This window comes from Lycium barbarum, chromosome 12, assembly GCF_019175385.1.
Source record: "Lycium barbarum isolate Lr01 chromosome 12, ASM1917538v2, whole genome shotgun sequence".
Classification (NCBI taxonomy): Eukaryota; Viridiplantae; Streptophyta; class Magnoliopsida; order Solanales; family Solanaceae; genus Lycium; species Lycium barbarum.
The window spans coordinates 87,546,576-87,570,748 of NC_083348.1; the positions used below are offsets into that span (position 1 = coordinate 87,546,576).

Below are 24,173 nucleotides of genomic sequence, written 5' to 3' on the forward strand. Positions count from 1 at the left end.
GATTTGATTACATAGCACTTAATAGGGGCAAATCTGAAAAAATAAGGTAAATTTTTTCTTGATTTTATAAGTGGACACTCTTTTTTATTCAAGGAAAAAAAATTAAGTGGACACTCTTTTTGATCCATAAGGAGTAATACTTCATCTCAAATTAACAATTACTTTAGCTTAAAAAAATATTCAAAGTAAGTGTCACTTTAGAAATTCAAAATTAAAGTTGGCAATTTTTTCCTACTATACTCTTAATATTAAAGAAGAATGCAAAGTATTTAAAAGTAAAAATAATTTACTTTAATTAAATAGAATATATACTTTATATTTATTGTTTTCTTAATGAATGTGAAAAAAGTTAAAGCAACATTTAAAATGTGACAAATAATAAAGTAGCCAGAACTCAATGTGCACATATTATATGTGTTCAAGATTTTCGTACACGCTTTAAGAAAGTTATTTAATAACTATAATTAGAGTATTTATCTAAATTATCATTTTTTCTCTCCTTAAACATCCTGATTAATTAATTCTACTAATCGAACAGGGTAGATTTGAAGAAGAAAAAAAGCAATAACTGGTTTATTGCTTTTTTAAAAAACATTAAATATTTCGAAACATATTTAATTATTGATAAAAGGACTCCTATTTTAGATCAAAAGCAATATTATTCATAGAATAGCACTATATCTACTCTGCTCGAGTTTAATTTTGCAAAAATAGGAAGTTGGTAATACCTTAAATTCAGAAGAACCCATAGATGCTGGTAGAGAGTTTGAGACTATGGGTACTTGAGAGGATACCTGGTAAATAGTACTAGTACCAAGTAATATTGTGCTCAAGTACCAACTAATTCTCTTTGTCGGTTGACTTGTATAATATTATTTTACTATATAGAAATATGAGTTTCTATACAGTGGTAAAGTGGATCATCGTCGGTCAAAAACAAAGTGAACCTCATAGTAAAAACAACAAGCAACATTTAAAAAAAAAAAAAGTGAACCCCACCATCTCCAAACTCATGTAAAAAAAAAAAGTAGATCTCATACTAAAAAAATCAAGCAATATAAAAAAAAAAAAAAGTGGATCCCATATTAAAAAAAAATAATGTCAAAAAAAAAATACGTGCACCCCATATTAAAAAATAAATAATATTCATGTAATTCCCAACGTATTTTCATTAAGTCAATAATGGTGGATTCATTGCCACATGCGTATCAACCCATTAGTGTGAGCAGATGAAATTATTGTACAGTAAAAAACATGGACTCCATATTATTGTTTTTCTTCAAAAGTTAAGTAGCCAAACCATACAATTTCCTTTCTTTTCTTATATTAGCTTGAGATCTAATCTAGATATTTAACTGTTGTATTTGCTATTCTGCCATGTCATTTATTTGTTATGTTTACTAAATAAATATACTTAAAATATTTATATTTTAAAATAAGATAGAATTTAATTACTTTTTCATTTTTATTCTTACTCTAATAAATGTGAAAAGAGATTAATGTCATAAAAAAAAAATATTGTTGACACCCAATTTTGTCCCGCCTTTCTTCCAAAATATTTATTTGCGCTTTTAATATTTTTGATAACTTAAGAACAATTATTTATATTTTATTACAATTTAGCTTTTATTAATATCGTCGTTTTTCATTATCCAACTATAGTCATTGGCTATTATTATTATTATTATTATTATTATTATTATTATTATTATTATTATTATTATTATTATTATTATTATTATTATTATTATTATTATTATTATTATTATTATTATTATTATTATTATTATTACTACTATTATTATTGTTATTATTATTATTTTCATCATATTAACATCCGTCGCAACTTTGGGTATTGTAGGAGTATAAAGGTTGAGGAGGTTAAGGGAGCTGTTCGTAGGATGCGCAGGGGAAGAGCGACCGAACCTGACGAGATTCCTGGGGAATTTTGGAAGAATGCAGGCAGGGTAGGCTTGGAGTGGCTGACTGGGTTGTTTAATGTCATTTTCAAGACAGCGAAGATGCCGGAAGAATGGAGGTGGAGTACAATGATTCCCGTGTACAAGAACAAGGGTGACATTCAAAGCTGCAACAACTATAGAGGTATCAAGCTGCTAAGCCACACTATGAAAGTATGGGAAAGGGTGGTGGAAATGAGGGTGAGGAAAAGTGTGTCTATTTCAGAGAACCAGTTTGGATTCATGCCGGGGCGCTCGACTACAGAAGCCATTCATATTGTAAGGAGATTGGTGGAGCGGTATAGGGAGCGGAAGAGGAACTTGCACATGGTATTCATTGACCTAGAAAAGGCCTACGACAAAGTGCCAAGAGAGGTCCTATGGAGATGCTTGTAGGCTAAAGGTGTACCTGTGGTGTACATTAGAGCGATAAAAGACATGTATGATGGAGCTAAGACTAGGGTAAGGATGGTAGGAGGAGACTCGGAGCACTTTCCTGTTATGATGGGGTTGCATCAGGGATCATCTCTTAGCCCGTTTCTATTCGCCCTAGTGATGGATGAATTGACGCGACAAATACAAGGTGAGGTGCCTTGGTGTATGTTGTTCGCGGATGACATAGTCCTGATTGACGAGACTCGCAACGGAGTTAACGATAAGCTGGAGGGCTGGAGACAGACGTTGGAGTCTAAAGGATTTAGATTGAGTAGGACCAAGACAGAATACTCGGAGTGCAAGTTCAGTGGCCTACCGCGTGAGGCTGACGAGGAAGTGAGGCTTGGTACCCAGGCCATTCAAAAGAAATGAAGTTTCAAGTATCTTGGGTCTATTATACAAGGAGATGGGGATATCGACGACGATGTTTCACATCGTATTGGTGCAGGGTGGATGAAATGGAGGCTCGCCTCCGGAGTGCTGTGTGATAAGAAAGTGCCACCAAAACTTAAAGGCAAGTTCTACAAAGTGGTGGTTAGACCGACCTTACTGTACGGGACGGAGTGTTGGCCAGTCAAGAAATTTCACGTTCAGAAGATGAAAGTCACGGAAATGCGAATGCTGCGGTGGATGTGTGGGCACACTAGGAGGGATAGAATTAGGAATGAAGATATCCGAGACAACGTGGGAGTGGCATCGGTGGAAGACAAGATGCGGGAAGCGAGGCTGAGATGGTTTGGGCATGTGAAGAGGAGAGACACAGATGCCCCAGTGCGGAGGTGTGAGAGGTTGGCTATGGACGGCTTCAGGAGAGGCAAAGGGAGGCCGAAGAAGTATTGGGGAGAGTTGATTAGACAGGATATGGCACAGTTTCAGCTCACCGAGGACATGACCTTAGATAGGAGGCTGTGGAGGACTCAGATTAGGATAGAAGGCTAGGTGGCTAATCCTTTCACCATAGTAGTTGTAGTTTGCTCATTTGTTTATTGCCATTTGATTTCTGCATTGGATTGCTGCTTATATTTGTTGGGCTGTTGTACTTTGGGTATCTTAGTTATCTATAGTAGTTAATGCTCCTTTCTTTCCGAACTGTTCTACCAAGACTTTCTCGCTTTTGTTATTCCTTGCTTTCTTATTGTTTTCGATATGCTTGGTCCTATCTAACCTTTTGTCTTGTTCTCCTCTCTTGAGCCGAGGGTCTTTCGGAAACAGCCGCCCTACCTTTCAAGGTGGGAGTTAGGTCTGCGTACACTCTACCCTCCCCAGACCCCACATGGTGGGATTATACTGGGCTTGTTGTTGTTGTTGTTGTTGTTGTTGTTGTTGTTGTTGTTGTTGTTGTTGTTGTTGTCATCATATTGCCATCACTTAATATTATGATCGTCATGATCACTTTTAACATTCCTATTTATCATCTTACGCGAAAACGCATCGCATTTATTTTACTACTTACTTTTACACTTTAAAAATGTTATCGCGCAACTATTACGATATCATGTAATTTTATATGAGTACTAATTGTTATACCCCATTTTAACCCGGGAGTTGAAGCGGAGTACGACATATTGGAGATTCCTAAATATGCTTTTGTTTATTTTAAGGAGTCGCCACCTAATTAATTTTAACGGTGAATTAGGACACCTAGATATTAACTAAGGTAAAGTTAAAACTAAACCTCTGTTAATGGTCTGCTTAACCAATGTGATTCTAGGTAAGGGTTCTATATTATCCTAAAGGGAAGGGGTTAGGCATCCTTTAGAATCCGTTAACTTACGGTTATCCGACCAAACTTAGATTAATTAATTAATATTGGATATAGTATTTAAATTTTAAGAAAATATCTTGTGCAAATAAGACTTATAGAAAGATATAACGATTTGTGCAAAAGAAGATTTTAAATGCCATTTATAGAAGGACTTCAAATAATGATGCTATTTAAAAAAAAAAAAAAAAGAATGGGACTAGTAATTCATATAAGAGGAGATTTTAGAATGCTATTTGAAACAAAGGTTTTATAAATGTTGCTAACGCTTTAAATAAGAAGGCTATTGAAATAAGACCAATTCTTTATAAAAGGAAATCTTAGAATGATATTTGAAATAAAATTTATAATAATTATCAATAATTTTAAAAGGAAGTAGCATAATAAAATGAGTCTATACGAAAATAGGATAATCTAACATATAAGTAAAGAAGACGTAAATTTATGCAATGCTTTAATAAATATTTGAACGAACTAAACAATGAGATATTAATTGACTTTAGTTTTAGGAGTATGAAAAAATACGAAATAGCTAATAGCTTTCTTTTGTCCATTTTTTATTATCTTTATCCATTAGCTTAATCAAGAATATACAAGATTGGCTCAAAATCTGTAGAGTTATTTTAAAATACGTTTGCGTGTTGATGACGTTCTGAAATTAAGACACTAAAATATGATTCCTCTAACTCAAAAGAATTTATGCTATCAATTATTCTAGGGGGTAAATATTATGTATATTATAAATATAAAAGGAGAAAATGAAACTTATGGGAGATTGCTTGTGAGTTTTTCTCCTAAATTTACTACCCAATATGTTAAAGTTAACTCACTAAATTAACTAAGTTCATCTAAATCAAGAAGAATAAAACAAAGTAAAATGTTAGTCACATAATACAAATCGAATGAAAATGAAATATATAAAAGTAAATCAAATGGGCCCAGCCCATTTTGGGATTGTTGGGCCTATGCGCTGTTTGGGCTTCGGCCCAGCAGCTTTTCTTGTATTGCTGTGGATCTGGACTGCTATTGGGGCCTTGGCCCAGCAGTCTCTTTTTTTATATTGTTCTGGGCTGCTGTTGGGTTGACACGGAAGAGGTTTCGTTCACGTTGGACCTTTGCCCAAACCGAATGCGGAAGAAGAACGAGTCTCTCGGACTCGTATACGATTGGTCATGCACAAAACGAAAGGAAAGGATTAGCATATAATCAATGAATGAGGATAAACATGTAAAAATTAAACTTGAAACAAGTCAGTAGATTATGTATATCATTGTGTATATTTAAGTATTTTCTATGTATACACATTCATATTAACTAAGATATACTGGTGATATACATCAGTATATACAGCCCAACCCAATATGCCTGCAATACACCATCATATACGAACTTTAAATAGAGCCAAAATCATCACAACATTTTTCCTTTCTTTTGAGGGCAGATCTGGCCATTTATTTCATAATCAATTAACAGAGATTAAGCAAAACCAACTAGTTGACATACATCGGATGGCATAACCCAAAATGAAGAGATTGAACACTGCCTTAACGAAATTAAAACATTTTGCAGTATACTAAGGCACAGAATCTGCCTAGCAGTGACAGTGAACATCGCGAAACTAACTACAAAGTACGCTCAGCACAGAGTCTGCATAGCAGTGGCAGTGAGTTTCACACAATTAACTACAAAATATGCTAGGCAATAGAATATGCATAGCAGTGGCAATATACTTCATAAGACTAACATTCGGAGGTTCAGGTCATGTTCAAAACTATAGACAGATTTGTAGGCATGATTATGACACACAGTTTCAATCAACCCAATCAAATGAATGTATATCTTCTTTATTAAACTGATCATGCTAAATGTAATACAGCTTTTCAAACAATGCAACAATGAATCCACACTGACATAGCAACTAGTCGCAACTAATCAGGTAAACAGCCAGTACGGAATGAGAACCGATCAGACCAACATTCATGATTCTATTTTTTATACAACCATTAGAAGATGGTTATTTCAAAGGGGAAGTATTCTGGCCAAACAAATGAAAACAGGTCTTATATCTGGCCAAAGTATACAAAATGTACTCCCTTGTATGCACTTCAAGATATGCAAGTTGTATCTACTTCGTATACGACAAACACACATAGAAGATGAATGTAAAGCTTTCATGGAATCAACACTCATGAAGAGATCCAAACAAGAACAAGTTCAGAATTTCTAGAGAGAGGAGAAAAAACTAATCAACTGTCCTTTAGTTATGACCAATTCACCCAAATCTTTCAGCATGACAAATTTTTAATTCTTTTGAACAGAGGATTGTGCATATTAGGTGACTAGTTCCCTATTGTCTTATACTAATATGGAAACAGGTTGTTCAAGATATGATTAGAGCAAAGAAAAGAGGTGTTCATTCATATTTGACTACATATTTTACCTAGAATATAGTAACAGACCACGTAGTGGACAAGGGAGCGTGTTCAAAAGATGTGCTGGACTGATTTCTTTTAAGATTTTTGGCTAAACTGTTACTTTATCAACAGAGCTTCCTCACTATCAACTATGAAACTCAAACTACGACTGACAGTTTCAAGTAGTGAAACAATGATTTAGATAACACCAAACAGGATTTAAAGATATAGAATATTCTTACACGCACAAAACAGGACCAAGCCTACAGAACAGTGATGGCTTAACTCACTAATTTAGAATGCAACTGAATGAATCTAACCTTTTGTAGCATAATGAAATAATTGTAGACTAAAATTACAGAATCGTAACCTAGATTAAATTAATTCAGGCTAACTAATCCTAGGAAAGAAAGCTAATGCACAAAGTACGATTACAGGTTGCCTAAATCAAATTGTCACGTGATATTCCAAAGACATATAGGCAAAACAAAGACAAACTTGAAACGCCTAATTAATCCAAACTTGCACATAAAGCTGTAAATGTCACAAAAAACTAAACTAGACAGGATTACACATGCTTAATACAACTAAAATAACTACGAACGAAAAAATGAAATACGAATAAACCAAACAGAGCACCTGAACAGTTTCTCAACACTACAAACGAATACTGAAAAAATAATCTAAGGGAAGGAAATTTACCTTTTGCAGGTGCAGCGAAATGGGTGCGGGGCTTCGATATCTACTCGAACACAATCGAATCCGAACTTGCGATGCTCGGATTCGCAACAACACCAAGGCAAACGAAGAATTGATTCAGTATTTTTTACTGATAACAAACAAGATTAAAACTGCCAATAGAACTCGTATTTTAGGGATTTTTGCGACTGAAAGATTTGATTTTTAGGGGGAGGGGGTTCAAGAACTGTGATTCTTTTTTATCCCCCCTTTTCTTTCTTTCTTCCCCCGTTTTTGTTCCCCTCCTTTATAGGTTTGTTTTTGTTGTTTTTTGAACTGAAAAAGGGAAGGAGGAGCGGGAGAGAGAGAAGAGTGGGGGACAAGGGTGAGTGGGGAGCGGAGAAGAAGGAGGAAAAGGGGGAAGTGGGAGCGGCGGCGAGGGAGGCGGGAAAGGAAGAGAGGAGACGAAGAAATGGGAGAGGAAGAGGAAAGAGATGAAGCGGCGGGGTGCGAAGGAGGGAAAAGAAAATGAAGGGAAACCCTAAAAGGGTTTCCCTTATTTTGCTGAGAAATGAATTGGACCCGGTCCATTTGTGGACCGGGTCAAATTTTAGACTGGGTATTTAAGGGTGGACTAGTGAATTAAAACATGGACTGGTCTAAAAATTGAGATAGAAAATATGGTCTAGTAAAAAAATATTAGGAATTAATCAGACTTTAATTTGGGGTCCGGTAAGTCAAAATACGGACTGAGTGCAAGAAATAGTTTGGCTTCTAAATTTGAATAAGAGACACATTTTGATTAACGATGTACTAAGGGTGCCAGAATATCACTTAATACGGAAATATGTAATTATAAAGACCCGGTAAAAAATTATATGATGTCGCAAACGACCGTGCAGTAATATTTAATAACAAATGCTATCATTAAAATGTGCGAAGTAAATGCGATGCGTATGCGGAAGTTGGTAGAAACGTTGAGAAATGCAAGTTTGAATAATACTGAATAATAGCAGAAAATAAATAGCGGTAGTAATACTGCTAATACCAATAATGATAATGGTAATAAGGATAATGTTGATGATAATTGTGATAAAAAATAATAATAGATATAATAATAATAGTAAATAACCAATATTGATAATAAAAAATGATAATAATTAATAATAATAATAAAGATGATAGTAATTAATAATAAAAAATAATAAAAATAAATAACAATTATTGATAATAACAAAAAATGATAATAAATTAATAATAATAATAATAACAATGGGGGTAATAATAGGATAATAATAATAAGAAATAATAATGATGATAATAATAATAAATGATAATAATAAAAAATAACGATGATAATGATGATTAATAATCGGTAACAAATAACGCTGATAGTAATGATTAGTAATTAATAATAATAATGATAATGATAATGATAATGGAAATAACAAGAAATAATAATTAATGACAATTATTAATAAAATAATAATTTAAGAATAATAATAACAATAATAATAATAATAATAATAATAGTAATAATAATAATAATAATAATGATAATAATAATTGCAGTGGAATAATAAAACGCGGGTGTTAATAAAAGACTAATAATTATAGTAAAATAAAAATGCATATATATTTTTTTAATTTCTCAAAATACCAAAGGTATAAATAGATATTTAGGGGGGAGAGGCGGGACAAAATTGGGTGTCAACAACTTGTCCCTCTTTGCCTGGTAATGATGGAAGAATTTTCGGGCAAAGACGTTGACTTAGTAGCCTATTTTGTCCCGGCTAAAGGATTGTGGAGGACTAAGGGTAAAGAAAATTACGGCCGAACTCTGGTCTCTGAATCGCCTACACATCCCGGGTTGCACGAGAATCAGGCCGTGTGTAGTTCTGGGAAGACTACGACACCTATGACTGGTAACTCACGATTTGATGCGAAAAAAAAAAAAATATATTGTCTCAGTGTCGAATTATGATGACACTGGGTATTGTGATAGAAACCTGAAAATTGATTGTGCTGGAATGTGAGCGGGAGATTTGGATTTGGAGCCGAGTGTTCGAGGTAGATCTTTGACCTTTGTCGAGAAGTCTGCTTGTCCTTCCCGACGTATTGCCCCAGTTCGCTGCCGAAGAAATAGTTCCACGTTGCGCTAAAGCTCCTGCGAAACTAAAACTAGATGAAAATAGTCAGTAAGAATAAATATTGAAATACAGCGACGCAGGTGCGGTGCAATGCGGCCGCGAGCATGTGCAGGGTACTAATAAATAATAACAAAACAAGGCATGTGCGGTGCAATGTCTTTATGCGGAAATTTAAAAGGGCGGTGCATGGCCCATGTGATATATGAAAGATGGTGCTCAGCCTTATGCAGAAATTTTAAGAGGGCGGTGCGTGGCCCATGTAACATATGGAAGGCGGTGCTAAGGGCGGTGCGCAGCCCATGCAGAAATTTAATAGGGCGGTGCATGGCCCATGTTATATACGAAAGGCGGTGCACAACCTTATGCAGAAATTTACAAAGGGCGATGCATGGCCCATGTAATATATGAAAGCGATGCGGAGGACGGTGCGCAACCCATGCAGAAATTTAAAAGGGCGGTGCATGGCCCATGTAATGTATGAAAGGTGGTGCTCAGCCTTATGCAGAAATTTACAAAGGGCGGTGCATGGCCCATGTAATGTATGAAAGGCGGTGCTCAGCCTTATGCAGAAATTTACAAAGGGCGGTGCATGGCCAATATAATATATGAAAGCGATGCAAAGGGCGGTGCACAGCTCATGCGGAAATTTAAAAGGGCGGTGCCTGGCCCATGTAATGTATGAAAGGCGGTGCATGGCCTTATGTAGAAATTTAAAAGGGCGGTGCATGGCCCAGGCAATATATGAAAGCGATGCGAAGAGCGGTGCGCAGCTCATGCATCATACGAAAGGCGGTGCATGGCCTTATGCAGAAATTTAAAAGGGCGGTGCATGGCCCAGTAAATATATGAAAGCGATGCAAAGGGCGGTGCGCAGCCCATGCATCATATGAAAGGAGGTGCATGGCCTTATGCAGAAATTTAAAAGGGCGGTGCATGGCCCAGGCAATATGAAAGCGATGCGAAGAGCGGTGCATGGCCCAGGCAATATGAAAGCGATGCAAAGGGCGGTGCGCAGCCCATGCATCATATGAAAGGCGGTGCATGGCCTTATGCAGAAATTTAAAAGGGCGGTGCATGGCCCAGTAAATATGAAAGCGATGCAAAGGGCGATGCGCAGCCCATGCATCATATGAAAGGCGGTGCATGGCCTTATGCAGAAATTTAAAAGGGCGGTGCATGGCCCAGGCAATATGAAAGCGATGCAAAGGGCGGTGCGCAGCCCATGCATCATATGAAAGGCGGTGCATGGCCTTACGCAGAAATTTAAAAGGGCGGTGCATGGCCCAGTAAATATATGAAAGCGATGCAAAGAGCGGTGCGCAGCCCATGCATCATATGAAAGGCGGTGCATGGCCTTATGCTGAAATTTAAAAGGGCGGTGCATGGCCCAGGCGATATATGAAAACGATGCGAAGGGCGGTGCACAGCCCATGCATCATATGAAAGGCAGTGCATGGCCTTATGCAGAAATTTAAAAGGGCGGTGCATGGCCCAGGCAATATATGAAAACGATGCGAAGGGCGGTGCGCAGCCCATGCATCATATGAAAGGCGGTGCATGGCCTTATGCTGAAATTTAAAAGGGCGGTGCATGGCCCAGGCGATATATGAAAGCGATGCAAAGGGCTGTGCGCAGCCCATGCATCATATGAAAGGCGGTGCATGGCCTTATGCAGAAATTTAAAAGGGTGGTGCATGGCCCAAGCAATATGAAAGCGATGCAAAGGGCGGTGCGCAGCCCATGCATCATATGAAAAACGGTGATTAATGCAGGTGCAGTGCAATGCGGCTGCAAGCACACGCAGTGGCAAAAAATAAAAGCAATGTATTCGAAGGCAATATAAAATATTTGTGCGTTGATATATATTTGAAGAAAATAATTTGCAAGATTAGCTTATTGTGATCGCCGAAAGTTATTTATATTTGAAGACATAATTGATAGAAGAATGCTCAAACCGTTTGACGCGCCATCATTTCAAGGTCGTGCCTATTTCGCTCCTGCAACTTGGCAACCTGCATCCAAAGAAAATTTTGTAAGTTTGGGGAGGGGGTTGATTCGCGTTGACTTGGGGATCTGGCTCTTGCGCTTCGTGCCTCCAGCTTCGTATGAACTTGTAACCTTCGCTCATTTTAAGTCTTGGCCGACTAGTAAACAGTCTGATTAGAATCACATTATTTCGAAAAAATAGACATAGTAAACTATATGTATGGTGATAAATAATTTTGCTGAACTCGGAACTGTGACACATTGTGAAACAAAGCGAATGCCCCTTTTCCGAAGTTTTCTTCTGCCCGACGACTCTGTGGAACAATATTCTCCCGAGTCTGTCGATGTTGTCTTACGGTGATCCCTTTTAAAAAAAATTGTCCCAGTTTCTGGCGCAAGGGATGTTGATCTTTTCAAAATGGCGAGACCGAGCCTACATAGGCTGCCTACGTATCCCACTAGAGGAATCAGGTCGAGCGTAGTTCAAATTACAAGCGGAAATGCAATTGGGGAGAATAAATGATGTGACCGAGGCCTATGCGGGCCGCCTACGTATCCCCCATGGGAATCAGGTCAGGCGTAGTTCATAGTACAAGCGGAAATAAAATTGGAATTTTGAAGTGATGTGACCGAGGCCTATGCGGGCCGCCTACGTATCCCCCATGGGAATCAGGTCAGGCGTAGTTCATACTTACAAGCGGAGAAAATATTTGAGAGAAATTCTATCTTAAAGACCTAACCCGATATAGGTTTGTCATGCGTCCCGCTACGGGAGAGTAGTGCTATTACATGGAAAAGTGTTGAAGAATATTTCATGCAAATAAAAGAAGGTTTCTAAATATAATATCTCTTGACGGCATCTGCGTTGATAGCTTTCGGCCAAATTTCGCCATCCATTTCTGCTAGGATTAATGCTCCTCCAGTCAATACCCGATGAACCATATAAGGTCCCTGCCAGTTAGGTGCAAATTTTCCTTTGGCTTCATCTTGACATGGGAATATGCGTTTCAGTACCAATTGCCCTGTTTTGAATTGCCTCGGTCTTACCTTCTTGTTGAAAGCTTTGGCCATTCTATTCTGATAAAGCTGTCCATGGCAAACGACATTCAATCTCTTTCCGTCAATGAGCATCAATTGTTCGTATCGATTCTGCATCCACTTAGCGTCACTTAACTCAGCTTCTTGGATGATTCTCAAAGATGGTATTTCTACCTCAGCAGGTAACACCGCCTCTGTCCCATAGACCAAAAGATAAGGTGCTGCCCCCGTTGAAGTTCTCACAGTAGTGCGATAACCGAGGAGAGCTAACGGCAGTTTTTCGTGCCAATGCCTGTAATTATCGATCATCTTCCTCAGTATTCTTTTGATGTTTTTGTTGGCTGCTTCGACTGCCCCATTCATCTGAGGGCGATAAGGAGTGGAATGGCGATGAGTAATCTTAAATGTCTCGCAAATCTCCTGCATTAGATCACTGTTAAGATTAGCTCCATTATCTGTTATAATTGACTCTGGGATTCCGAATCGGCAAATAATGTTGCTCCGAACGAAATCTGCTACCACTTTCTTTGTTACCGACTTGTGCGAAGATGCTTCCACCCACTTTGTGAAATAATCAATGGCTACCAAAATGAACCTGTGTCCATTCGACGCGGCTGGCTCGATAGGACCAATGACATCCATACCCCAAGTTGCGAAAGGCCACGGAGAACTTGTCACATTTAATTCATTTGGCGGAACCCGAATCAAATCACCATGAATCTGACATCGATGACATTTCTGCACAAAACGGATACAATCTGATTCCATAGTCATCCAGAAATAGCCTGCGCGAAGGATTTTCTTGGCCAGATTAAAGCCATTCATATGAGGCCCACATGTACCGCCATGCACTTCTTCAATCAACCGAGCCGCTTCTTTAGCATCAACACATCTTAATAATCCTAAATCCGGAGTCCTCCTATACAGGATTTCTCCACTTAGGAAGAAATGGTTTGCTAATCTCCGAAGCGTTTTCTTCTGAACACTGGTAATGCCTTCCGGATAGTCTCCTGTCTTAAGATATTGGTTAATGTCATAGTACCAAGGTTCTCCATCAGGCTCTTCGTCCACATAGAAGCAATATGCCTGTTGATCGTGCACATTTATCTTGATAGGATCTATGCGATTATTGTCCGGGTGCTGAATCATAGAGGACAGAGTGGCCAAAGCATCAGCGAACTCGTTCTGTGTCCTTGGAACGTGTTTGAATTCCACCCTGATGAATCTCTTACATAAATCTTTCACGCAATGCAAGTATGGCAGTATTTTCCCGTTCTTAGTGGTCCATTCGCCTCGCACTTGATGAACCAGTAAGTCTGAATCGCCTATACCCAAAAGTTCCTGTATATGCATATCAGCGGCCATTCTGAGGCCAAGAATACAAGCCTCATATTCTGCCATATTATTGGTACACGGGAACTTGATTTTGGCTGAAATGGGATAGTGCTGGCCTGACTCTGAAATCAAAACTGCTCCAATGCCGACCCCTTTAGCATTTTGCTGCCCCATCGAAAAACAGTCTCCACCCTGGGTACTCTTCTGCGATATCTTCCCCGATGAACAACACTTCTTCATCCGGGAAATAGGTTTTAAGGGGTATGTATTCCTCGCCCACAGGATTTTCTGCAAGATGATCAGCTATCTCCTGCCCTTTGACAGCCTTTTGAGTAACATACACAATATCAAACTCGCTCAACAACATTTGCCACTTAGCTAGCTTCCCCGTAGGCATAGGCTTCTGGAAGATGTACTTGAGTGGGTCCATCCTTGAGATGAGGTAAGTAGTATATGCAGACAAATAATGTCTCAACTTCTGTGCAACCCAAGTCAAAGCACAACAGGTGCGTTCCAATAACGTATACCATGCCTCGTAAGGTGTGAACTTTTTGCTCAAGTAATATATTGCTCGCTCTTTCCTTCCTGTTTCGTCATGTTGACCTAATACACATCCAAACGCGTTCTCCGATACGGACAAATACAATAGCAAAGGTCTTCCAGCTTCTGGAGGCACCAAAACAGGCGGGCTAGACAAATATTCTTTGATTTTGTCAAAGGCTCTTTGGCAATCTTCAGTCCATTTGGTAGGAGTGTCCTTCCTCAATAACTTAATTATTGGTTCGCATATCACCGTTGATTGCGCTATAAATCGATTGATGTAGTTGAGACGCCCGAGGAAACTCATCACATCTTTCCGACTCTTTGGGGCAGGCAACTCCTGAATGGCCTTTATCTTCGAGGGGTCTAACTCTATGCCCCTTCTGCTCACAATAAAACCCAACAACTTCCCTGCAGGAACACCAAATGCATATTTTGCGGGGTTCAACTTCAGATTGTATCGCCTCAACCTGTCGAAGAACTTTCTCAAATCCGTCAGATGGTCTGAGCTCTTTCGCGACTTGATGATGATATCATCCACATAGACTTCAATCTCTTTATGGATCATATCATGGAAGATGGTGGTCATGGCTCTCATGTACGTGGCCCCTGCGTTTTTGAGCCCGAAAGGCATCACCCGATAATAATACACCCCCCAAGGTGTGATGAATGCTGTTTTCTCTGCATCTTCCTCGTCCATCAGGATTTGGTGATATCCCGCGTAGCAGTCAACGAAAGACTGCAACTCATGCTTTGCACAATTATCAATGAGCATATGGATATTTGGAAGGGGAAAATCATCTTTCGGACTGGCTCTGTTGAGATCCCGATAATCTACGCATACCCTAACCTTGCCATCCTTCTTTGGCACGGGAACGATATTGGCTAGCCAAGTGGGGTACATCGTAGTTCGAATGACCTTGGCATCAAACTGCTTGAAGATCTCTTCCTTGATTTTTAAGCTCAAGTCTGATTTAATGTTTATTTTCTTTTGCTTTATCGGAGGACAGGATGGATCAAAAGACAACTTATGCGAAACAATGTCAGTGCTCAATCCGGGCATATCATCGTAAGACCAAGCGAACACATCTATATATTCCTTCAGGAGTTTGATCAATTCTTCTCTCTGCGACGGGGTCAAATGGACACTGATTCTCACTTCCATAATGATTTTTGAATTACTCAAATTTATAATCTCCGTTTCATCCAAATTTGGTTTCGGCTTATTTTCAAAATACTCAAAATCCTTAGTTAATCCCTCGGGTTGCATATCCCCTTCATATTCTTCAGAATCTTGCTCGGCATTTCCTACGGGCTTGCTTGTTTCATTATGTGTCACATTCACAGTATTGGCAGATTTGTTAATTTGATTGCTGAAAAATAAAAGAAAATTAATTAAGCAAAGACGGAAAAAATATAAATAAAAGCATGGCTTGAAAATTGCATTTGAACTTCAAAGTTTAGAGGCAAAAATAACAAAAGCATAGACACGATTCAGGCCTCAATTTCAAATCGTGTCTGTTTCATCAAATGCTGAATACAATTAGTCTACCAAGACTCCCGGAGAAACGGGGGCGGGTTACAAATCCAATTGTTCAAACGACATCCTGGCTCTGCATCCCGGATAGTCGGGTCTTCAGAATACCCATCCGAAACCATACTGCATTCAGTTTCTTCTTCGGTGATGAATAAGTGTTTAAAACTTTCCAGGAGTTTGTCTTCAAGCGTTTCCTCTGGTGCTTGGGCAGCGGAAGCCTTAAGAAATGACTGATTCAGGCAAGGAACAGGCTTTGGCAAGGGAATGTCACTTCTTCTTTTGAGACTAGCCGAAGCAATCTCTTCGGGGGTGGGCTCATATCCGAGACCGAAAGTATGCTTATGCCCGGGCAGTTGAATTGGTTCCACAATTCCATTCAAGTTCGGACCAAGGCCTTGACCGGGTCGGAAGCCATTCTTCAGCATCTCCCACGCCACCATCATAAGTACTTGTGGCAATTCCATTCTTTTCGCTTGAGCAGTGCACACATTCTCCTTAATATGAAAAACCGATCCGTCTAGCCTTTCCACACTTTGAATAGGAGGAATTGAACATTCCGGGTATAAAGAATTGTTGCCTTCTCCATGGATCACTATTTCTTGGTGATTCCACACAAACTTCAGGCTCTGATGCAAAGTGGAAGGAACCGCGCCAGCCATGTGGATCCATGGTCTCCCGATCAGCAGGTTGTAACAAGTAGATATGTCCATCATTTGGAACTTCACAATGAACTCCACAGGCCCAATCTCCAGAAACAAATCGATCTCTCCAACAACATCTCTTTGGGCTCCGTCAAATCCTTTGACACTGACTTGACTGTCACGGAGTTTCCCGACGTCTATCCCTAATGCTCGTAGAGTGGCAACAGGACATATATTCACAGCAGAGCCTCCGTCGACCAATACTTTGGAGATGAACTTATCCCTGCATTTGATGGTGATGTTCAATGCTTTGTTATGCCCCAAACCTTCAGGTGGCAACTCGTCGTTATGAAAAGAGACCCGGTGGGCCTCAAGGATCTCCCCTACCATAGCCGATAATTTCTCACTGGAAGTCTCGGCCGGAACGTAGGCTTCGTTCAGTATTTTCACTAGAGCGCTCCTATGAGCTTCAGAACTCATCAATAATGCGAATAAGGAAATCTGAGCTGGCGTTTTCTTCAATTGTTCTACAACAGAATATTCCTTCGTTGGCATTTTTCTCCAGAATTCTTCGACTTCAGCTTCTGTAACGGCCTTCTTCGGACCATTTTCCTTGCTTGACGCCCCTCGTGCTATCTCTTCGGGGGCATAGCACCGTCCAGACCTAGTCATTCTGGTGGCAACGGCTTCCACGACTACTCTTCCTTTCCCTTTGTCTCTTTCACCAGATTGATAATCCCAGGGGACTGCTTTGGTGTTGCGAGAAGGTGTTGGGGCAACGAAAGCTGTGATCCTGGGCCTTGGGGTGAGCACTTCGAATGGGGCCCTCTTTTGAACCGTGATTATTGGAGCAACACAAGCCGACGATTCAACCTCCTCCCTTTCTTTAATTGGCACGATAGTCCCCTCCAGATTGCAATCTTCATCAAGGGTGATCATGTGCACATTTTCATCGCCATGATTCGGCAGCGGATTGTTGTTTATGTTCGGGGGAGCTTCCTTAAGCTGTATGACCCCTTCCTTGATCAACGTCTCAACTCTATCCTTGAGAGCAAAGCAGCTTCCGGTATCATGCCCTGCAATTCCTGAATGATATGCACAATGTTTAGTCCCGTCATACCATCCCGGGATGGGATCAGGAGTTCTTCCTTGAATCGGTTGGAGTATCCCTGCCATTTTCAGCCTCTCGTATAGTTGGGCTAAAGGTTCGGCTAATGGTGTGTAAGTTTTGGTTGGTCTTCTTTCGACATTTGGGCGTGGTCTAGGGGTGTTTTGTGGGCGGTTTGGTGAATGGTACTGGGGTTGCGTTGCGTAGGTTGGACGGTGTTGTGGTGGGTTTTGGTAGGAAGGTGACCGGGGTGAGTAATATGTTGGTTGAGTATGATAGACCGGAAGGGGGGTAGGTGGGGGTGCGTAATAAGGCTGAGGTATTTGGGTGTACTGGCTGTAGTGCGAGGGCTGGGGTGAAGAATATTGGCGGGTTGATTTTGGGGTGGGTCTTTGATCTTGGATGGCCATGACCGGGGATACTCCGTCTCTCTTCTTCTTAGCAGGGTCCGCCTGAATGGCCTTACTTGTGGCCTGCAAGGCCGCAAGATTTGTAACTCTTCCTGTTTTTATCCCTTCTTCTATGAAGTCCCCCATCCTGATGACTTCAGCAAACTTCTGCCCAATGACACTTAACATTCTCTCATAATATGTGGGGTCCTTTAGAGATTGTACGAAAAGCATCGTCATTTCACTCTCTGCCATTGGAGGCTGGACTTTTGCCGCCTCTGCTCTCCAGCGCATAGCGTATTCCCGGAAAGTTTCTGTTGATTTTCTCTCCAGCTTCATCAAATAAAACCGGTCCGGGATAGTCTCAGTGTTGAACCTGAATCTGTCCATGAATTCCTGGGCCATATCTCCCCAACTGTGCCACCTCTGCGGGTCTTGGTATGTGTACCAATCGAGTGCCTCTCCAGTTAAGCTCCTTATAAACAGTTTCATTCTGATAGCTTGATTTTTACCCACTCCGACAAGCTTATCGCAATATGATCTCAAATGAGCCCGAGGGTTTCCCTTCCCGTCGAACATGTCAAACTTCGGCACCTTATATCCAGCAGGTAACTCAATGTCCGGGTGAATGCACAGATCTTCATATTCAAGTCCTTCACATCCCCTGTTGGTTTGGATGTTCCTGACTGCTTCCCTCAGACTGCGAAGCTCTTTTGCCACATCTTCGTCCGCTCTTGCCCTAGCTTCCCTTTCCAACTCTTCATAGGGGTCAACTTCTGGATGTTGCAAGGCCTGTGCCTGGGTAGTGAAAGGATGAGCTTCTGCCGCATACTGTGTGTTATGGCTGGCAATATGCGCCAATGGTGTATGGTGAACTGCTTGGTAGTTTTGGGTATGTGGGTTAATTTGGGTAACTGCAGGTTGAGAAATGTAAGGAGTAGCGAAAGGTTGTGAATTGGTTTGTTGGAAGTTAATTTGCTGGAGGTTGGCTTGTTGCTGGTCATTTGGTTGTGAAGTAGTTTGTTGTATGTTGGCTTGTTGCGGGATGGTTTGTCGTTGGATAGTTTGTTGCGGGATGGTTGGTTGCGGGTGGATCTGGTGTGGAATGGTTTGTTGTGGATTTGACTGTTGTGAGGCGGATTGTTGGTTAGTTTGTTGGGGGTTGGAGGTATTTGGATGGACTGTGTAAAGCGGAGGGTTTGAGGGAGAAGGTTGTGGAGCGGGTGAATCGACAGGCGAAAAGGATGGTGGAATTGTTGTGTTTGTTCTTTGCTCAGGGTGAGGGGCGTTCAAAGTGATGGACAGATTGGTGAGATTCCGCAGTCGCTCAATTTCGGTCTGCATATTGGCCATTTGCTGCAACAATTGGGCAATGAGTTCATCATTTCCCCCTCCTGAAGCCTCAGGTTCCTCTCTTGGAAGAGTGACGAGTCCCAAGCCAGTCTGTTCGGATGCCCCTGAATCATTCATATTGCCGGATGTTCGTGCTTTTGATCTGGTGAAGTATGGGTGGTCTGCCAGTTCACAGTCAACGCGAATCAACCTCTGGGGGATAGTAAAAATAAACCTTTTTAAGAATGAAGAAAGCTGTGTTAGTACGGTCCAAATGATTGCTGTTTAAAATAATATGGAGATTTAGCAGATAATGTTGAAATAAGCACATGTTGCATAGCAAATAAGCACATATTGCGTAGCAAACATACATTGAATAGCAAACAAAACATATTGCAAACAAACATATATTGAATAGCAAACAAAACATATCGGAAGGAAATCAATGCGTCCTATTATGCAAGGGACCTTTTGTGCCAAAGGTAGGCCTAGCGTGGATTTGAAGGATAACATATGTAGTTATGTGTCATTCCAGTGTGCTATTAATTGAAGGCCCAAAACGAATACAATCCCAATGCAAAAGAAATTATTACAATCGCTATTGAACAAGTTAACTAAAATGAAGATGGCCCTTCGTCGCTCTTGAACCTCTTGGTTGCCCGAATTGACTGATCGATCTTTCGGCGATTCTGGGCAAGGTATGACATAGCTAGAACACCCCCTGTTTTGATGCCTTCTTTGATACAAGTATCGCCCTGTTCAGCCAGAAGTGTATCCAACTCTTGCATACTTTGCTCGTAACTAAGTGCTTGCTGCTTCCAATTCTCTGCTTCCCTTTCCTTTTCCTTAAGTTGCGCATGATGCTCGGCTTCAGAAACAAGACTTTTCTTACGCAATTGTCGGAGTAATATGCATGCTTCGGCTTCCCCATCCTTAATCCGATCTTTCAAACTAACACCGGGTTTGATTGATTCCTCCAAATCAGCGGCCAACCATTCCACATAGTTGTCCTTGCACCCAGCTTGGTATCTATTTGGCTCAACTGAATCTGTTTTTGTGGTCTCTTTCAATTTCCACATGCGAATAACCTCTTTTGCAAAAGGAATTTTCCCTTCTTTGTAGTCAACACAGTAATGATTCATATCTGCCACTAAAGGTATGTTTTGCTTTCTCCCTGATTGTCTCAAAACTCTCAGCGGGCCGTAAGGCTGCAAACCTCGAAGTCCTATCAAGACCAAAAATGGTACGATCTTCGTTCGAAACACCAAAACCTCAGACGGAAACCAACTGAACATCCATTGCATCGAGTCATCGTTCAAATGGCTAAGAAATTCTACCCACTCTTTCACACACTTTGGTTTCTCAAATGATTTTGCTGTCAAGATAGCGCCTGGAACATGACCCAGAATGTGATTCTCACCCGTCGGCTTCTGGAACGCTAGACCCCCGTTGACTTTCTGAAGATGTTCCATCAGCCAAATTTGCAGAAGCAAGTTGCATCCTTCAAAATGCTTATACCCGCGCTTACAACGCCCTAATGCTCGGTAGATATCTGCCACGACCATAGGGACCAGAGTGTAGTGTTTCCCGTCGATGCCACCAAAAAGAGCCTTAGTTACAATAACAAGATGGGTGTGAATGTCTTTTGTGGTTCCTTTAGGAAATACTATAGTCCCTAAAAAACATACTGCGAAAGCGAAGCACCGTTTCTGCTTCCAAGAGTCATATGAGAAGAATTCATCCTGATGATCGACGAAACTCCTTTGATAACCGAATCTGTGATACAAATACTCGAGTGGTATCATAGACTTCTGCAAACATTCCACACCTTTACCCTCTCTGAACCCGAAGCTGTCAGCAAATTCTTTTGGAAAAGGTTGCCTCGGAATAATCATGCCACAATTTTGCCATTTTCTTGGTTTACGTAATAATGCCACATTTTCTATATAGCCTTCTATTTCCTCTAACAACGGAGTCATCTCAATGTTGCCAAATCTAAACACGACCCTCTTTTCATCCCAAAACACAGTTGCAGCCTCGATGATGTCGCTGCAGGGCTGGATATCCATCAAAGACGGTAAGTGTCCCAATGCTCCACGTACAACCCGCTGTCCGTAATCCCCCAAATCAACCCACCATGCTGTTAGTTGGGAAGGGACGCTCAAAACCATGCTGAATCTCGGGTAGGCATTGTGTTGACTCATGGTTACCTGTGTTCACAAATGGTTAGTTCTACCTAAATAGCACATAGTCCACATAACGCACATTCATCCTTCAAATCAATGCACATAACATGATAACCGTCGCTCGGGGTCGTAGACCCACCTGGACATTTTGGAAGAGGTTGACTAATGGACTTAATACACCCTGGGTATTAAGCCTCCTAGGTTCGTGCATGCCCTTAAAGGGTTTTGGCTTAGCTCTATCTTAGGCTGACTAGGAGTTGTTTTCCTATGACGCAAGGCTCCCCCAAGCGGACAACTTGGGAGTGGAAAGTCCGTGGCCGTCGACTGCACCGCTGATCGACTAAATCCACTAGACCAATCCAACTAAAGGGGTAATTTAGTAGTGCACGGGCGCAAACTGCGAAGCCGCTTTAAGTGTGTGAATATGTGTGAGTTTTCCAGGAGTGGAAGAAATATGAGCGGAATGCCAATTTAAGGAAAGCAATAACATACATATTACATAGAAAATTTACATAATAAAACAATCACTTAAAAGAACATAAAAAAAAAATAAAGCAACAATAAAGGCAAAAAATAAAGAAAACAACCAAATATCCAACAAATTTAATTATTAACCTAAGTTGTTATGGTTAAGAACCTAAAAGTCCCCAGTGGAGTCGCCAAGCTGTTATACCCCATTTTAACCCGGGAGTTGAAGCGGAGTACGACATATTGGAGATTCCTAAATATGCTTTTGTTTATTTTAAGGAGTCGCCACCTAATTAATTTTAACGGTGAATTAGGACACCTAGATATTAACTAAGGTAAAGTTAAAACTAAACCTCTGTTAATGGTATGCTTAACCAATGTGATTCTAGGTAAGGGTTCTATATTATCCTAAAGGGAAGGGGTTAGGCATCCTTTAGAATCCGTTAACTTACGGTTATCCGACCAAACTTAGATTAATTAATTAATATTGGATATAGTATTTAAATTTTAAGAAAATATCTTGTGCAAATAAGACTTATAGAAAGATATAACGATTTGTGCAAAAGAAGATTTTAAATGCCATTTACAGAAGGACTTCAAATAATGATGCTATTTAAAAAAAAATTAAAAAAAATGGGACTAGTAATTCATATAAGAGGAGATTTTAGAATGCTATTTGAAACAAAGGTTTTATAAATGTTGCTAACGCTTTAAATAAGAAGGCTATTGAAATAAGACCAATTCTTTATAAAAGGAAATCTTAGAATGATATTTGAAATAAAATTTATAATAATTATCAATAATTTTAAAAGGAAGTAGCATAATAAAATGAGTCTATACGAAAATAGGATAATCTAACATATAAGTAAACAAGACGTAAATTTATGCAATGCTTTAATAAATATTTGAACGAACTAAACAATGAGATATTAATTGACTTTAGTTTTAGGAGTATGAAAAAATACGAAATAGCTAATAGCTTTCTTTTGTCCATTTTTTATTATCTTTATCCATTAGCTTAATCAAGAATATACATGATTGGCTCAAAATCTGTAGAGTTATTTTAAAATACGTTTGCATGTTGATGACGTTCTGAAATTAAGACACTAAAATATGATTCCTCTAACTCAAAAGAATTTATGCTATCAATTATTCTAGGGGGTAAATATTATGTATATTATAAATATAAAAGGAGAAAATGAAACTTATGGGAGATTGCTTGTGAGTTTTTCTCCTAAATTTACTACCCAATATGTTAAAGTTAACTCACTAAATTCGCTAAGTTCATCTAAATCAAGAAGAATAAAACAAAGTAAAATGTTAGTCACATAATACAAATCGAATGAAAATGAAATATATAAAAGTAAATCAAATGGGCCCAGCCCATTTTGGGATTGTTGGGCCTATGCGCTGTTTGGGCTTCGGCCCAGCAGCTTTTCTTGTATTGCTGTGGATCTGGACTGCTATTGGGGCCTTGGCCCAGCAGTCTCTTTTTTTATATTGTTCTGGGCTGCTGTTGGGTTGACACGGAAGAGGTTTCGTTCACGTTGGACCTTTGCCCAAACCGAATGCGGAAGAAGAACGAGTCTCTCGGACTCGTATACGATTGGTCATGCACAAAACGAAAGGAAAGGATTAGCATATAATCAATGAATGAGGATAAACATGTAAAAATTAAACTTGAAACAAGTCAGTAGATTATGTATATCATTGTGTATATTTAAGTATTTTCTATGTATACACATTCATATTAACTAAGATATACTGGTGATATACATCAGTATATACAGCCCAACCCAATATGCCTGCAATACACCATCATATACGAACTTTAAATAGAGCCAAAATCATCACAACATTTTTCCTTTCTTTTGGGGGCAGATCTGGCCATTTATTTCATAATCAATTAACAGAGATTAAGCAAAACCAACTAGTTGACATACATCGGATGGCATAACCCAAAATGAAGAGATTGAACACTGCCTTAACGAAATTAAAACATTTTGCAGTATACTAAGGCACAGAATCTGCCTAGCAGTGATAGTGAACATCGCGAAACTAACTACAAAGTACGCTCAGCACAGAGTCTGCATAGCAGTGGCAGTGAGTTTCACACAATTAACTACAAAATATGCTAGGCAATAGAATATGCATAGCAGTGGCAATATACTTCATAAGACTAACATTCGAAGGTTCAGGTCATGTTCAAAACTATA

General features: G+C 39.7%; 1 protein-coding gene across 1 annotated transcript in view; it reads right to left on the reverse strand.

The window, feature by feature from the left end:
- LOC132624609 ((3S,6E)-nerolidol synthase 1-like) overlaps nt 1-20,445 on the reverse strand; it is a 28,441-nt gene extending 7,996 nt beyond the window's left edge. The window contains exon 1 of the mRNA XM_060339364.1: nt 20,297-20,445. Coding sequence (XP_060195347.1) covers nt 20,297-20,445 — 149 coding nt within the window. The remainder of the gene's footprint in view (nt 1-20,296) is intronic.
- Between the last annotated feature and the right edge of the window lie 3,728 nt (nt 20,446-24,173).